The sequence below is a fragment of the Onychomys torridus genome, chromosome 12 (assembly GCF_903995425.1).
Source record: "Onychomys torridus chromosome 12, mOncTor1.1, whole genome shotgun sequence".
In the NCBI taxonomy this organism is placed as follows: Eukaryota; Metazoa; Chordata; class Mammalia; order Rodentia; family Cricetidae; genus Onychomys; species Onychomys torridus.
The window spans coordinates 74331337-74348969 of record NC_050454.1 but is presented as its reverse complement, the minus strand read 5'-3'; the positions used below and the strand labels follow the sequence as shown (position 1 = coordinate 74348969).

Genomic DNA, 17633 nt, shown 5'->3' with positions numbered 1-17633 from the left:
GAAATCTCCTGGGAAGTGTTTTCTCAGAGTCAGCACAAAAAGCTGTGTTCCAGAGGTGGCCAAGGTTGTAACTCACTCTAGCAGCCAAACTTGGAGTCACCCACATGGTCCTGGTTTTGAAGGCATGAAGGGGTCATGGAGTGTAACTGAGGCTTGGCACTGTCAAAAGCCCAGAGAGTCTGTTGATGAAGGCTCAGTGTCAGTAGCAGTTGAAAGCCCAGAATTAAAGGGGTCACACAGAGAAGTTGAGTTGTGGCACCATGAAGAGAGCCCAGGAGAGGCCAATGGTTAAAGTACAGCCCAGCTGCAACAGAAGACCCCAGCAGTTTAGAGACGCTGGTACTATGGGATGACTGCCAAGAATAGCAGTTAACAGTGGAGAGGAGGCTGCCAGAAGACAAGCTGTGTGGAACTAGAGACTTGACCCAAAACATTTGGAGGAGCACAGAAGATTGTGAATGAATCCCAGACATTGGGCATTGAGGTTTTTTTCTTTATTATTATTATTATTATTATTATTATTATTATTAATTATTATATTTGTGTTTTAATTTTACACATCAGCCATGGGTTCCCCTGTCCTCCCCCTCCCACTCTCCCCCACCTTCCCCCCATCCCCTCCCCTCCATTCCCATCTCCTCCAGGGCCAAGACTCCCCTGGGGATTCATTTAAACCTGGTAGATTCAGTACAGGCAGGTCCAGTCCCCTTCTTCCAGGCTGAGAAAAGTGTCCCTGTGTAAGCCCAAGGTTCCAAACAGCCAGCTCATGCACTAAGGACAGGTCCTGGCATTGAGTTTTTACACAGATGAGTTTGGCTTTGCTTTGATTGATTGTGACTATGCCCTGGTTCTTCCCTCTTGAAGTAAGAAAGTATCTAATTTATTTTTTATTTTATAGGATCCAGAATTGAGAGACTTCAAACTTTTGAAAAGGAGATTTTTTTTTAAATTTTACAGAGACTTTGGATTTTAAATGAGAAAATTTTTAAAGCGTCTGAATTTGTAAGGCTGTGGGACATTTTTAGTCTGTAAAATGTTTTATATTATGTTTTGTTAATAGAAATGAACAAGAAAGGAAATGTTATAGCTTAACAATGATGTGCTTGTGTGTCAAGTTGACAAGGAGTCAGTTGTGCTGGCTAGATTTATGTTAACTTGACACAAACTATAGTCATCTGAGAGGAGGAAACTCCAGTTGAGAAAATGCCTCCATAAGATTGGGCTGTGGGCAAGCCTGTGGAGCTGTTCTTAATTGTTTATTGGTTGGGGAGGGCCCAGCCCATTGCAGGTGGTGCCATCCCTGGGCTAGTGGTCCTGCGTTCTATATCAGAAAGCAGGCAGAGCAAGCCATGAACAGTCCAGTAAGTAGCACCCCTCCATGGCCTCTGCATCAGCTCCTGCCTCCAGGAACCTGCCCTGCTTGAGTCCCTGTCCTGACTTTCTTCAGTGATGGACAGTGATGTGGAAGTGTAAGCCCATAAACCCTTTTCCCCAACTTGCTTTGGTCATGATTTCCAGCACAGCAACATCGACCCCAGATAAGATACACAGGCTGTGAAGATGCTGTTTGTGTCTCCTTGGTAGCACTTTCTCTTTCCTGGCTGACATGGCATTAGGTTCCTTGACTTGATTGTGAAGCTGAGTGTCTGGAGGTCTGAGGAAGTTGCACGATTCCAAAGGACAGCAAAACATGGAACTCACTTATCAGGCTCTCAGGAGCCTTGGCCTCTCATCTTCTTGTTCACCCCCTTTCTCTTCCATCCTCACCCCCATCCTCTCTTCTGTTTGCTGCTCTCTCTGATGCCTGCATTCCCATTCATTTCTGAGTCATATCCATTCACTTTTCTTCACAGCCCCTTTCCTGGAAATGAGACCTCAGCTTTCCCTGGACTCTAGGCATTTGCTTACACAAAGTCTTCCTCTCCCCTGACCACAATGACGCTTCTGAGAACAAGCTTTTGGGTGCCCCCCATTGTGCCCCATGGACCTCTTGTGGCAGGCATGGACATAATATGCTACCCAGAGCTTCAGGTCATGTCACACTCAGAGCAGGTGCAGGACCTCAGAGAAGTCTTTGAGTTGGAAGAATATCTGTGGTTGAAACAGAAATGAAGAAATTCTCCAAGTTGAGAAAAAATGATCAAATATGAATGCTAAAAAAGAGAATAGGTCACAAGATAAAATGTTGATGTGGGAAGGAGACCGGTGAGGAGGTCCAGCGGTGAAAGGGGTGGGTGGGGGCACGAAGAAGGGTGGAGCAGAGAGTAAAGAGAATGCGCCAATTTGTTTGTTGTTGAAGAACAGTAAAATAAGACTATCGAGAGGCAACAGTGTCATTTATGAAGACAGTATGTCACTGAAGGCCTCCCCTTTTAGAGACAGTCCGCTCAGCACACTGGACACTCCACTGGGGACATCCCTCTCTTCCTCGAGTATTATCCTCTCTACGAATTATTTTCATGTCCAGTTTTCTTGACCCATATTTGTCCACTGAGGGACATCCTTTGAGGAAACTGATGGAACGATGGTGTGTTTCATTGCCTATCTAGAAAATTTCGGACGCAGCATGAACACCTTGAAGATACACTTTCCACTGTGCCTTATTTAAAATAGGGGGAATAAAGTTGGTCCAGAGAAATAATTTGAGCAAGGTTCATCATTATCTCATTAACCTTGGCACAGAGACTGGTTTCATCTCCAATTGCTGGGCAAGTGGTTCACCTAGCTTGCTCAATAAACACAGAGCTGCCTCAGTGGCTACCTCGAAAACCCTAGGCAGGTTAGGTACCTGCTTGGTACAGGTGGAACCGGGGGAGGGAGGCTTTCTTCTGCCTTACAAGAAATGTTGGAAGGTACAAGATTTGAACTGAAGCAGTTGGGCATGCTGGGTAGGCACTGTGCATACCATGAGCACTAATGTGGCAAATATGCAGAGAAGACCCTTTGGACTCTTTCTGGAATATTCCCATTATTGGGAGTATTTAGATGGTTACCAGAACAATGATGGTTTTCCATACAGGTTTTAAACATCTTTGAAGAATTTGATTTATGTCAAAGGAATTATTTTCCTTGTTTTATTGTTTTCAGGGATCTCTCTCTTCTCTCTCTTCTCTTCTCTTCTCTTTTCTCTCTCTTCTCTCTCTCTCTCTCTCTCTCTCTCTCTCTCTCTCTCTTCACCCTCCCTCTTTCCCTCCTCCCTCTCCCCTACCTCCCTCGTGTGTGTGTGTGTGTGTGTGTGTGTGTGTGTGTGTGTGTGTGTGTGATACAGAGAATATGGAGTCTCCACATTCACATGTGTGAGTGCAGGCATGCATGTGGCATGGTCAGAAGGCACCCTCAGTGTTAGTCCTTACTGTCCACCTTGCTTAAGATGAGTTTCTTTGTTCCTTTGTGACTCTACACATCAGGCTGACTGGCCTATAAGCTTCTGGGGATCCTTTTTTTCCACCTCCTATCTGACCTTAGGAGCACTAGGATTATAGCCGTGTGATGTGCTATTTTTGCTAGCTGTACATGGGTTCTGTGGATTTGAACTCAGATCTCTTATACTTGCACAGCAAACATTATACCCACTGAGTCATTTGCCCAGCCTGAGTTTCTTGAGTCTTGTATTCATTTCCTTACTACTGTTAAACCTTGTTCTTCAGAGGACTAAGGAAGCTAGTCCCTAGAATCTTCCCCTCCTCCTTCAGGAAGCCCATGTCCCCCCATGCCTTCTGATGTCTTCTTAGGGGCCAGTTCAATGTCTCCAGTTAGACTCTTTCCTTCAGGGCAGGGTGCAGTGTATGGCTAATGAGTGGATGTTTAGCTAGGTGAGGAAAGGCTGATGAATACATCTGCCAATTCTATTCAACTGCTATCAGTGTACCACGCCCTCTGTGTTAGAACAGCATCTTCTTAAGAGGCTGGAATGGACTCATTGTTGTGTCTTAACAAGGATCCTCTCTCTGCCTTCCAGTTTTACGGGAGCCCTATACAGTCCGTGTGGAGGACCAGAAAACCATGAGAGGCAATGTTGCGGTGTTCAAGTGCATTATCCCCTCCTCGGTGGAGGCGTACGTCACTGTCGTCTCATGGGAGAAAGACACGGTTTCACTTGTCTCAGGTAGGCTGAGCGTTACTGCCTGTCATGAGGCTGCTTCCGTTTGTGTGTGATCTAAGGAAGAATACCTTGGTTGATTATGCCAAAGGTTGTGTCTACCTTGGTTGACTCCATATTATAAATAAGCCTGGTGGCATGCATATGGTGGGTCACCATGCCCACTGGTGTTTGGTGGTATATTCTCCATATTCATTGAATCATTGGCTGATAAAGGAACATTAGTTATGTGTACTGTGCACACAGCCCTAACTTTTATGGGGAAAAAATGTGGTTTTATTTCTGCTTTCAAAAATCAGGTAAGTTAAGTACTGTGTCCCTGAGACATTTCAGTGATACAGGTGTGTTGAGATTCTGGAACTGGGGTGGAAGCAGAAGTCTAGGTTTCTGTTCTGTTGGTGCTTTCAAGTGTGGTAAGAACAATGTCATTTCACTGACTTTGGACTTGCCGTTTCTATTGAGAATCTGGGTTCTATGTAGAAATAGATGTTGAAGCGGTGTTGAAGTTGGCTTATTGCCCTGTGTTATCGACCTGGACACAGTGATCAGGTTTCCCATTTTGCATCTCTGTCCACCATGACTTCTGGTATCATAAAGTTGTGTTGTTGCTGTGGGGAATAATTTTGATGCATGGTGTGTGGTTACATGAGGAAGCAACTCCTTTGCTCTTGGTGGTCTCCAAGAACTAGGGTAGGAGCTTGCAGGAGTGTGTACATATGCACACATATACTCTTATATATACATATATACACAGCATACACATTCACCACACACACACACACACACACACACACACACACGCACGGTCGCCACACACACACAACACACACTTACCACATGTGCATAGTCACCACATACACATACTACACACATACCACACATACATACACACACTCACCACACACATGCATACCCACCACACACACACACACACACACACAAACACACAACACACAGACACATACACACTCACCACACACATGCATACTCACCATACACACCACACACATATACACACACAAACACACTTACCACACACACACACACTCACCACACATACACACAGACACAGATACACACACAGACACAGACACACATACATACACACACACACACACACACACACACACACACACACACACACGCATGCACACATGCACTCCAGTGCCATCCCTGACTAGCTATGACATCCTGTCAGCTCAGAGACAAGCTGCAGCTCAGCCCTTAATGGAGATGGTTGTTTTTGTTTCTACTTCATGATTACCTGGATGAGATCTGTCACCTGTCACTTGATGTGAAATAGCCTCTTGAAAGACCCTAATAAAAATGAAGGTATGTCATCCTGAAAACACATGGAAGAAAAACAGAAATATGGGACAGACCAAAGGTTTAGTTTAGTTTTTTGTTGTTGTTGTTTTGTTTTCTTATTTACGTTGCTTTTTTGTTGGTTGGTTTTCTGTCCTGGGGACTGAGCACAGACATCAAACGTGCTCAGTGAGCATCCAGCCACACAGCTCCACACCCTGCTCTTCTGTGCTTTTCATTTGGGTAAGGGTCTCTTTACATTATCCTTGCTGGCCTTGAATTTTCAATCCTCCTGCCTCAGCCTCCTAAACAGCTGAGATTACAGACCTGTGACACACCAAGCCTGGCTTTAGTTGTGGCTTAGGGAGACCTCGATGCCTTCACTCCTTAGTGGATGATGTGCTTGCTGCAATGCTGATTAATAATGTAATCTGTTTCAAAAGTGAATCAGGTAATGAGAATAAAGGCCTGCCTGCAAACCCTTGCACCCCAGCATTCATGGTTTAATGGTCTGTTTCTTCTCCTTAGGAGACAGAGCAATGGCATTGGGACATTATCTTATGAAAGAATCCATCAACAAAGAGCTATTTGTTTGTATGTCAACTAGTTGGAGACAGACAGACTAGTCATTCAGCTTGAATCCAACAGACCCACAAGTTAATTACCTCAAAGCTCTGTTAGCAGAGGTGGGTAGGAGTGTAGCTTGGTGAGACAATTCACTGGTGTTTATGGATGCAATGGGCCCACTGAGGGGACAAGGTCATGAGGTCACCAGAGGTGGCAGAAGCAGTTAGCAACACCCAGTATCTTGATAAATAGGCTGGTTTGGCATGGCTAGTGTGGAGAAGGCCTCTGCTTCTCTCTGGAGAAAATAAGGAAGAAGAAACAGGACTGGTCTGAAGGATTCTGCTATGAGCATCTGATGTGTCCCCATGAACTTGCTGCATATTGGGCTGTGTGCACCAACTTCTCTTTGGGGTCGGGGTAGGAGTGGGGATGGTGGAGGCTGCAGGTGGCCTGAGGCCCACTTTGAAACAAACTTTGCTTCTCCCCTATTCTTGAAGTTCCAAATGTCCATGACATGAATGCATTCATTTCTTTTGGATTATCTTTGCAAAGAATACTTTGGTAGCCTAAGAGTGGGATTCCTCTAATTACCCCAAAGATTATAATGTCCGATGGCTCCATTGCTGCCACCTGGGCATCTCCTATCCCACGTGGCTTCACTTTTGCTCTCAGATTCTGGGATAATGGATAGCAGGTTAGAGCTCTGTGTGCACAGGACAGATCCATACCACAAACCTGACATCCTTGTAAATGTGGTGAACTCTGACCCACTGTCTCCTTACATTACTCAAACAAGAACAGTGAGTCGTGGGGGCTGCCTGCCTGAGTTAATGCCCTTTTTGTCACGCCTTTTGTCCTGCAGAGCAGCCAAAGCCCTTTGAATATTAATGTCATCCCATAAAAATACAGTGGTTTGGTTATCAAAGTGCATGGAGTCCTCGCTGCCGCCAAGAACCCTAAGACACAATCATAGAGAACAATGGCCCTGTCTTTCTTTGTGGGTTTTGCCCATGGTGCCCATTGAGAATTTCCTCCCATGCAGGAAGGTGGTGATGTGAGGGCCTGGCACTCCATCTCTGTTTCTGCTGATAAAGTTGTGAGAGTCTCCCCAGGGGCTCAGGCACACTGACATCAAAGATGCAACCAAAGGGACCAGATTTGGAAGACGGAGACAGCAGACACTATGTGTCTGCAGCAGCTGTCTCCCTCTATAGAGTTCCCTAGATGAAGACCCCTGTTTTGAGATGAACCGAGAGCTTTATCTGATAGAATTGGTGAGTACAGGTGTAAGGATGGTTGTCTCTCTCCCACGTTTAGGATAAAAGGGAACGGTTTTCTGTCCCTGTGAAATAAAAAAGGACATAGACCAGCAGTTTTCATGAAGCCTTTGTGTATGAATTGGGATAAAACCATGTCTGTATGTCATAGATAACCCAGGAGGTAACTCTGAGGAGCAACGCCTGTCAGGATGGTTTCTGTCCTAAAGAGCTTAGAGAGTGCATCATACTGAGGGGGCAAGAGAATAGGCAAAGGCTTCAGGTCACAGATGATGTTGCCTAGGGAAGCAAGGACAATTCCAGAAAAGGGGTTAAGAAAGCCTTTGCATTTTAGGAAGGTAATGGAAATAATTAGATAACTAGAGTCAAGCAAATTAGGAAAAGCTTCCCTTTGGCACATCTTACCAAGCTGTGCTGAGAGTAGCTTAGATACAATCCATTCTCATTGAGGGTGAGATGTTGGGGTGAAGAACTGTACCACGGTGGAGGTATAGGTGTGTATGCATGCTCTGCAACTATAGCTATAATCTGGAAACAACAGCTCCCTTCTTAGTGTTGAACATTTGGTTTTACAGCCGGTGCTGATCTACTGCTTTGCTGTTTAGGTTGTCATCTCGTTGACAACCATAACATTCTGGAGTCAAAGGGGCAATGAGGTCATCATTGATGGGATGGAAAGATCAAAACTGTCAGCAGCAAACTTCATGTGTGATTTCTAATGTGCCAGGGAGTCATTGAGTGAAAGAAACATTATCGAAGAATTTTTAGGAACCAATGAAATGAGTGGAATATTCCTATGTACAGGTTTTATTGATGTATGTTCTCTGATTTCACTAACATTGACTTCTAGCAAATAGGAACCTCGTGAACAACACAGAAAGTGGCTTCAGTGCAGGGGCTGGAGTCTGAAGGTTTAGGGGATGTGGTGTGTTTGGCCTGCTGGAGCTGCTCCCTGAGAAAGCTTGCGAGAAGGGAGGGGGTGCTGCCATTTGAAAACTGTGAGCTGTAGTTAGCTAAGTCTATTGCTCTCTGAATTGGTTGTCTATGTCCTATCACCCCAAGTGTTGTTGGAACCAGGCCACTTGTGATTCTTATGGGTTTCCTGAGGACCCTGAGATGGGGTTATGTGTAGTCCACTGCTGGGTTCAATGTCCTTGAACAACCCAGAGACCACCTTCCAAGACGAAGAACTCTACCCTCAGTGCTGGAAGTTGTGCATTGCAGATCAGAGTCCCAAACCGAGGAAGAAGGGACACAAGACACAACTGTGCTAATGTTTTTGCAAAAGAGAAAGGAACAGTGAATTAGCAAATTTAGCCTAAGCTGAGGGTTGTCCCAGGAGTAGCATTGGAGGTGTCCATCTGTGTATACATTTTTATGGTGTATTTGACATGTATATGGTGTATATGGGGAGTGATATATATGTTGTGTGTGTCTATATGCTGTGTATGTATGATGTGCATAAGCATGTGCTTATATGGTGAGTAAAACTCAGCATGGGCTCTTTGCAGCAGGCTCCCACCCCTCTTGAATTACTGTTTAGTATTTCCAAGAGAAAATGGCTTTCAGTTGCCTCTGAGAGCACTGGCTGGGGTCCTAGGGACAGGTGTCTCTCTCTGGTTTTAGCTTCAGTGTCCTCAAGCGGGTACTCATGGCTTCATAGGTCCATAAAGGACAAAAGACTGAAACTTCATGTTGCCTGTCTCCCTTCTTAGTCCCTGCAGTCTGAATCACTTCCCTTCTTAGACATAATATCCCAGGATGCTCTGTGTCTGTGCCAAGGATTCCTAAGATCATGGCAGCTTTGGTCACTTGCTAGCACCCAGAGCCCCACCCACCCACCCCGCCTAGTTAGCCATACCAGTGCCGAGACAGTTATCAGCCAAGACTGTTACCAGGAGGGACTCAGGAAAGTCAGCAGAGAGAAATGGCACAAGGGCCAGAGCTGAGAGGACACAGGGCTGGAGCTCAGGCCCCTCCCCACGGAGTGACAAGGGACAAACTGAGTTCTACCAGCAGAAGGCTTTGGCAAAGCCACAGGTATGGTGGGTCCAGGGTTTCAGGGGCAGGTTGTGCAGGTGCCTCATTCCGGACACTCCAGGATGGCAGTGTTCAGTACAAACTGCATTTATTTATACAGTGGAGGCAAGTGACCCCTCTTACCAGGGAGGACCTTTTGAAGTCCCTGTTCCCAGAGAATAGCAAAAGGTCCACCATGCATGCTGGCCTCTGTAACAGCAACAATCTCAGAGTCACCGGACTATACTACACAACTTGTTTGTGTTGGTGACTCAATTGTTTCATACCCCCCACAATCCCATTTTTATGACAATCATCAAAATTGCTAAGAAAGTAAGTGAATATGATGACACTCAGGCCAATAATCCACATATCTCCAGCCTCAAGAGAGCTCTTACTCCAAATGACTTGCATGCTCCCAAAGCTATCCGACAAGTACCTGTCTTGCTCCTTCTCAGTGGACATGTGACTGGCTTTGGTCTGTCCATGGGAGGATCTTCTCCCCAACCTACTTTGTCTCCCTCCCTGAAATGTGTGGATATTCATGTAAGGAACAGGTGTCCATCTTGGTCCAACAGACCCCCTTTGAATACAAGCACTCTCTCTGGTCTCCTGTTCACCTATGAGTTTTCATTTCAGGATGATTCAAGCAGTCTTGGGCAGGGATGATTGTCGTGTCCTTTGGTGGTCTTTATCTGCACACTAAAATCAGGAGCCATGAGGAAGACTAGGTTAGGCTGTCTAGTGTAGTCAAAAAACAAACAAAACACCCCCCAAAAACGGGATTCAAGATTTACAAATACAGTTTTTGACTGAGATTAACTTATTAGGCACACTGGAAGGGAGTGTGGAATGAAGGTATTATCACTCACATGATTCATACAGTGTCCACAGGACACACAGTCCACATCTCAGATGAATTTGACTGGGTTACTGGGTATTTCAACCTCAGTTTTCTTGCATCCCATGGAAAGGGAGGATTTGCTAGGGGGAACAAACAATAAATATCTGAAGTCATTAGAGGTCTGAAGACTTACACAAAACAAAAATAAGCCCTGTCAGCCAGTATCCAGCTTCATGCAAAACAGAAATGACCATGTGGGCTGTTTGACTTAGAGTAAAGGGAAAGGCTCCCAGCAGAGAGCTGAGGGACAAGGGCAGCCGATAGGCAATGAATCACGTGCTCTGTTCCATACTGTTTGGAGCACTCTCTTCAGGTCCCACACTCTTCTACAGATGCTTTTGTTCTCTGCATTCTCTTTACTCTCAATATCCTGGGAGAAGGGTAGGATTTGAACCCAGAGATGCCTGGCTCCATCCCTCTGTGTGATGGGATGCAGTATGTTCATAAAGAAAGTAAATGCTTATGCAGTGCAAGCTAAGAAAGGTGCTTTGTGGGTTATACAATTAGGTGTTTCTGGGTCTTTGGCTGTCTCTTCCTCTGTGAGGTACCAATGAGGAGCCTAAAGTCAACATCAAAGTCTACATTGCAGATCCATCATAGACCAAGCCATGTGATCAGAAGTTAGTCACATGACATTTTTATAGGTGATTTCCTCATTTTAAAATACAAACAGTAGGAATGGTAACATAATGGATTGTTTTTTGAGAGAAGGGCTCATATAGCATAGGCTTTTCCCAAACCCAGTATGTAACCAAGGATGGTCAACTTCTGATCCTCTTCCCCTACTTTCCAAATCCTTTGATTATAGGAGTACATTCCTATGCCTTGTTTATGAGATGCTGGGGCTCACACCCACAACTTTGTCTATGTTAGGCAAGTACCCTACCAACTAAGCTATAGCCAAGCCCTATATCACTATGTACTTTATAAAAAACAACACTGTTTGATATAGGTAATGTGTTAGGGGTGGGGCTTGACATAAACACTGGCCATTGTTACCCTTTGTACTACACTCTCCCCAATGTGCTTCTGAAACACTTCAACAGTTGCCAATGAGGTACTTGTAAAAATGGAAAAGCAGAGATTCAAGAAAAGTTGTCAAAAATGCAAAGGGTGCAGAAGATGTGGGAGAATGACCTGGAACCCTGTCTTGGTAATACTGAAGTCCCAGGTTGTTATGAACTGGCAGTGTACAGGGTTTTAATATAACAAACACCTTTTGACTGACTTGATAAATAAACTGACATGAAAGGAAACAGATATTTTGCTTTAACTGTCATGGGTGATTCAGAGGACAGGCACAGGAACACGTAGGGGTGCATATTGTTAAGTAGCTCTCTGTGGCATCACAAGCACATGCCAGGCTTTATTGACAGCTGCATTACAAACCCACCAGGTAGTCACTCTCTTCATCCCACTTCACAGATGAGGAAGCTGAGGCCCAGAGAGCTCCAGTGACTCACCCATGACACAGCATCACCAACGGAGTGACCTGCCACTTATAACAGTAACAAGTCTTAAGGTAGAGAGTTATTAAAGCAAGGAAGATACCTACAAGTACATGAACCTAGCTGGATTTAACTCTGGATATATTTAGGGGTAATGTAATTAATATCTTTGAAAGTATGTTATCTAAAGAGAAAGCAAATACACAAAATTGCCTAAGACAAAGATAAAATCTTTTTTTTATCATTTAACATCCTATTGATATATAATTGTACAGATGCATGAAGGTATAGTATATTTAAATTATATATTGAATGATAATCAAACCAGAAAAATTTGCATATCCATCATCATCTCTTGTGCTGTTTTAACATTTTTATTTAGTATTTGATAACTTTAGACATGTATTTAAGATATTTTGATTATTTTTACCAACCATTACTCTAGTCCCTTTCTCCTCATGCTGAGATCCTTTTTGCCAATAACTTCTTCCCCTCCTTTGTATGCCTGTGTGTGTGCATGTGTGTGTGTCTGTGTGTGTATACGTCTTAATTTAATTATGATTGCTTCCATGATCATAAAGTTATTCCCCTTCCCCTACCATCATTAACTGCCAATAGACCCTCAGAGAGGAGCCAGCTCTCACTGACCATTCCCACAATGGCAATAGAATGTTGAAGGGCTCCATCTTGTACTGAACTTGTGCTGGAAACCGTAGAGGCTGTGAAACCGTAAGTGCAAAGGCTGTGTCTTGTCCAGGAGACAGCATTTCATAGTGCTCTTCTCCATTGTCCAGCCTTTGCATTCCTTAACTCCCTCTTCTGTGATCTCCATGAGCCTTGGAGTGGGTGATATAAATCTCTCATTTAGGCCTGAAGACTCAATAGTCACTTCTTTTCATCATTTTGACCAATTATGAATCTGCATTAACTGCCTGCCACATACTACAAGAAAAAAAAACATTTTTACCAAGGCTTAGAGAAGCCCTAGTTAGGAATATATATATATATATACATATATATATATATATATATATATATATATATATATATATATACACATATATATATATATATATATATATATATATATATATATATATATACATATATATATATACATATATATATATGTATCAGTTTGATAACATCCATTTAATAAAACAATCATAGTAGGTTCCTATGTGGGGTCTTTAACATCCCCAGCCATGGGCTTTTAGCCATGTTATATCAGTCCAATGAGAAGGTGGTTGGTTACCCCTATAGCATGTGTGCCACTATTGATTGACAGGTTGATAGTATGGCACACAGGCTCCATAGCTGGATAGGAAAGGTGATGGCTTTTCTTCTCCAGGAGCCTGAAAGATAAATTTTAACTTCAAGTCAATCTCTAATTATTTCTTCCCATCCACCAGGGATAGTACACTGGTGCTGGACACAGAGGAAGGGCTTCATGAATACTTATTGACTCAATTTTGAATGTGAGACTTCTCTTTCAAAACTGTAATGATGTTTTCCTTTCTAATTATTCTCAATACTTTGAGAAAGAGCTTTTGGTTTTCTCTAATTTTTTTTTCCAAAATATGACTTAACATCACCTCTCTAGAGTGTCTCAGCTGGCAAATCTTGGGACTTTGCAGTTGACACCTGCCTCATAGTGTTACTCCATGGGAAAATGGGTCACCCAATTGCCAGTATTCATTGTTCCCAAAGTGAACAGTGTTTCCTGTTATTTTCCTGAAATGCCTGTTTTATTATACCCCTTTCAGTTTTACACTGTAGCATGTATTAAATGACAGCACTGAAGGCTAACGATGCAGCATGGTTGGTAGAGAACTTGCCTACTATGCATGAAGCCCTAGGTTTGATTCCCAACACCACATGAATTGGGTGTGGTGGTACACACCAGCACTTGGGAGTAAAACAGGAAGATCAGGAGTTTAAGGTCATCCTGGGCTATAAAGTGAGTTGGGCCTAGCCTTGGATTCTTGAGATTTTTGTCTCAAAAAAAAAATCTAAGTCACAACATCTAATCAAAGCACAGTCCAAGCAAGACACAGGAACCTAGACACATGCCAAGACCTTTAGAGAGACGTGTCATGGCATTGTCCCATGCTCTGGACCCACAGCCATGTCTGCAGTCTGTAGGCTGCACCTGTCCCTCCATCTAAGTGATAGATGCCTCTGCATGCATGACTTTTGCATATGGATCCATGTAACATCACACAGCGATGGGTGCTTTACACCCACTAATGATCATGGGCATTAAAATTGTAGGATGTCAGTGAAAGAACGTCAGCCCAACCTGATGACCTGGGCCAGGAGACAGGAGAGGGTCACATGGTGAGGGAAGGAGGGGCAGTTGTTGGCCAGGGGGCGCCCATGAAACAAAGTGAGAATGAAGATGGCCCAAGAGCATCTCCCTCCCACCGCAGCGCCGTGTTTATGCTGGGAAGTTATGTGGAGATGCAACAAGGTCCAAACCACCTGAGCTGTGAGTGCAGAGCAGGCCATGGCCAGGGCCGTCTTGTGGCTGTTTCTCTTTCTTGTCATCACACTCCACTCAAAATGGTTTCATGACAGTGATTTAAGCGTGTGGGTTGGGTAAGACACCACTGTAACCATGGCCACTTAAAAAAATTACACTCTCTTTACCAAGGGCATGGGTAAGATGGAGATGTACCAGGCACAATTTATTTAGTGCTGGTGAGCCCAGAGACTGATGGCTTAAAAGCTGTTTCTTTAACAGTTCTGTGAAAGTCACATGCACTTCATTGAATCACTTTGGAAATAGATTATAACTCAGAGCTTACTTCAATGTCAAATATATAAATTACACTTTGATGCCAATAAAATGTCTTGCATATGTATTTAAAAGTTTTTCTAATGTTTCTGTGGATATAGCATGTGTGTGTACATGTGTGTATATATACATGCACATGTGCATGAGAACATGTATATACATGTGTGTTCATGCATGCATGTGTAGGGTACTTGTGGTCTCTGTCCATTTTCAATGGTGTAACACATTACTCTGGACTGGTTGATAGAAAAAATAGGAATTTATTTCTTATACTCCTAGAGAATCTTGTGGTTCACAATTGTCTTCTTGTGTCCTTGCATGATATGAAGGGTAAAGTGCCCCATTGGGGTCCTTTCCTGAGGACTCTGATAAAGTTCTCATTATCTCATCCTTTACACAGGTTCCACCTCTGTTATGTTCAACTTTGGAGTCTGGAGGCACACATATGATTTGTCTTATGTTCTGTGATAGATGAAAGTTCTCTTAGCTGAATGTTTTCTGAGTTTGTATGACGGACACATGGGCATATGAAGAGTTCAGTGGAATGGTGGCATGCCACAAAACCAGTCAGCACTTGAGTGTCATGACTTGTCAGCTTTCTATACTTCCCTTCCACCAGGCCACTCCTCACAATACCCCCCTCCACTCCCGCTGAGTGGAGTTTCATGCTCAGGTAAGCCTTGCATGCAGGGGTCAAATACATCCTTCACTTCTGGCTAAATAGCTTCGAACTTTCCAGCTCTCTGTCCTCATAGCTCACTCTTGCTTTTTGCTCATTTTCTGTGGCATCCCTTTGTCCTTCTGTGCCCACGGTGTCTCTCGCTACCATTGTTCTTACACCAGGAAAAGAAAGTGCTTTATAAAGCCTTCATGGAGTCATTTTCAGACCAAAGATTGTATTAGGAGAGAAAGGCATACTGTGCACCCCCTTCCTTAATTAGATGGTGACATTTATAGTTCTCAGCACTGTTATCCCTTTGGACTGAAACCCTATCATTGAAAAAGTCAACTGAACTTGAATTCGAGGAGGGCCATTTTTAAGAAGGGAACACAGCCAGGCCAGATACCTTGGTGGAGTGCCAAAGGGCACATGGGCCTGGTGTGCATATGTGTCTGCAGTGATGGTTTCTAAGTGAGCAGGCTCTTGAAATAGTATTATCCCATGGTTGGATGTTTGCGAGATGTCCATTTTCATGTTCTTTCTAGGAAACACAGAATGATGAAGGAAGTGTGTCTTAATCTTGCAGATCATTTGTACATCAATCTACAAGGATTTCCTGAATGTGTTGTAACATTCCACTTGCCGTTAAGTCAGGAGAAATAAGCCAGTCAGTGCAGTCCCCATGACCCCGCTGTTGGCCATGCCTCACTCTGCCCATGACTCTCCTGCAGCGGCTTCCATGAACTCTGGGGTCAGTTTTAGGTGAAAGCCGTGCACATCCTATGGCTTCTTTGAGGTGCCTGAGTAGCTTCCACTGGCTTCTCACATGTGCTATTTGCAGATCTGGATATAAGAATCAGGTTTGTTTCCATGGCCCTTGCTCTCTGTTTCCTGGTTGTGATCTGTGGACATGAAACATGGACATGTGTGCCTCTAATATGTCTTTATCAAAATTACCAAAATGATTTTTACAAGTGTCTTAAAAAAGGACAAAATCCTTATTTTTTATTTTGTGTGTTTGACTGTTCTGCCTGCTTGAATGTCTGTGTACCACTGTGTGCCTAGTGCAGGTAGGGGCCAGAAGAGAGTATCAGATCCACTGGAACTGGAGTTATGTAGACAGCTGTGAGCCTCAGTGTGAGCACTGGAATCAAACCCAGGTCCTCTGCAGGAGCAGCCACCAAGACCTCTCAACCACTGAGCCACAACTCCACTCCCAACAAAAGCTTTATGAACAGTCAGAATACAAGCAATCTTTACAAGGAAAATGATGGAGCTGGAAAGCCGATTTCATGAGTTTAAAACTCACATTTATCACATCTCCCATGCACTCTGAGATCTTGTACCTGTTTGCTCATCTCTGGAATCTTAGATCTAAGTGAAGCTGCCTCCGTTCAGCTGCTGATGTGGATTCTCTAGGTGCCCTTGTGAGCTGTTAAACAGAGTGGAGAGGGAAAGGATGCTGTGGGTGATAAAGCGTATTCTGGTCTTGAAAGCTTCTGAAGTCAAGGTGGTGGAGCCTAGGCCTCATGTTCTAACCACCAGGATAATGGGAAGGACAGACATTCTAGAGATGGACCTGGAATCTGTGGTGTGGTTTAGCAGACATCTTTGTGTAATACTGGAGAGAAGGCTCCATGGGAAAAGTGCTTGGCGCAGAAGCACAAGCACACAGTTTCTGATCTCTAACACCTGCATAAAAGCTGGGCATGCAGTTGTGCCTTTTCCCTCACACTGGGGCATTAAAGTGACAGATTCACCTCCAATGCCAAGGAAGCCAAAACAGTGATCACCAGGTTCTATGAGAGACTCTGAAATTTAAGGGGGAAAGTGATTGAGGAAAGCACCTCACATACTGACCTCTGGCCTCCATGTGCACTCTTAGGACCCTTGTAAGTATACCCATAAACATGATTATAACACACACACACACACACACACACACACACACACACACACACATGCATACAGCACACACATGCATATACTACACAAACATACACATATACAGATACACACACATGTATACACCACACACACACTCAAAATGAATATATAAACACAAATGAATATAAATGTAAACACACAGAAATACACATAAGCATATACACATAAATGAAATGCACAAATATGCACACATGAACATATACACATGTAAACACAGCGACATACACACATACACACTCCCACACATGCATGTACTACACACAAAACACACATGCAAACATTTGAACATATATATGAACACAGAAACACACATAAGCATATACACATAAATGCAGTGCACAGACATGCACACATAGACATGCACACATATAAACATGCATATGCCACATAATATGCCATACACACACACTATTACATGATGGGACTGAACAACAGGAGACTTAGTTCATTTCTAGCCATCACATGTAATCAGCATTTAAACATTAAGGGAAACAGTAATTTAAAGCACCTTTCCCTGTGATTTATATTTGAGTCTTCCTTTTTATCTCTCAGATCCTTTCTGGGCAAAATTATGTGGGACAGAACTCGGGAGTGAGAGGAAGGTAT

The 17633-nt window shown here is 43.7% G+C and overlaps 1 protein-coding gene across 3 annotated transcripts in view; it reads left to right on the top strand.

The window, feature by feature from the left end:
* The window catches only part of Dscam (DS cell adhesion molecule), a 625088-nt gene that overhangs the window by 130538 nt on the left and 476917 nt on the right, over positions 1 to 17633 (top strand). For all 3 annotated transcript variants that reach the window (XM_036203115.1, XM_036203114.1, XM_036203116.1), the window contains exon 3: positions 3959 to 4105. In XM_036203115.1, coding sequence (XP_036059008.1) covers positions 3959 to 4105 — 147 coding nt within the window. The remainder of the gene's footprint in view (positions 1 to 3958; positions 4106 to 17633) is intronic.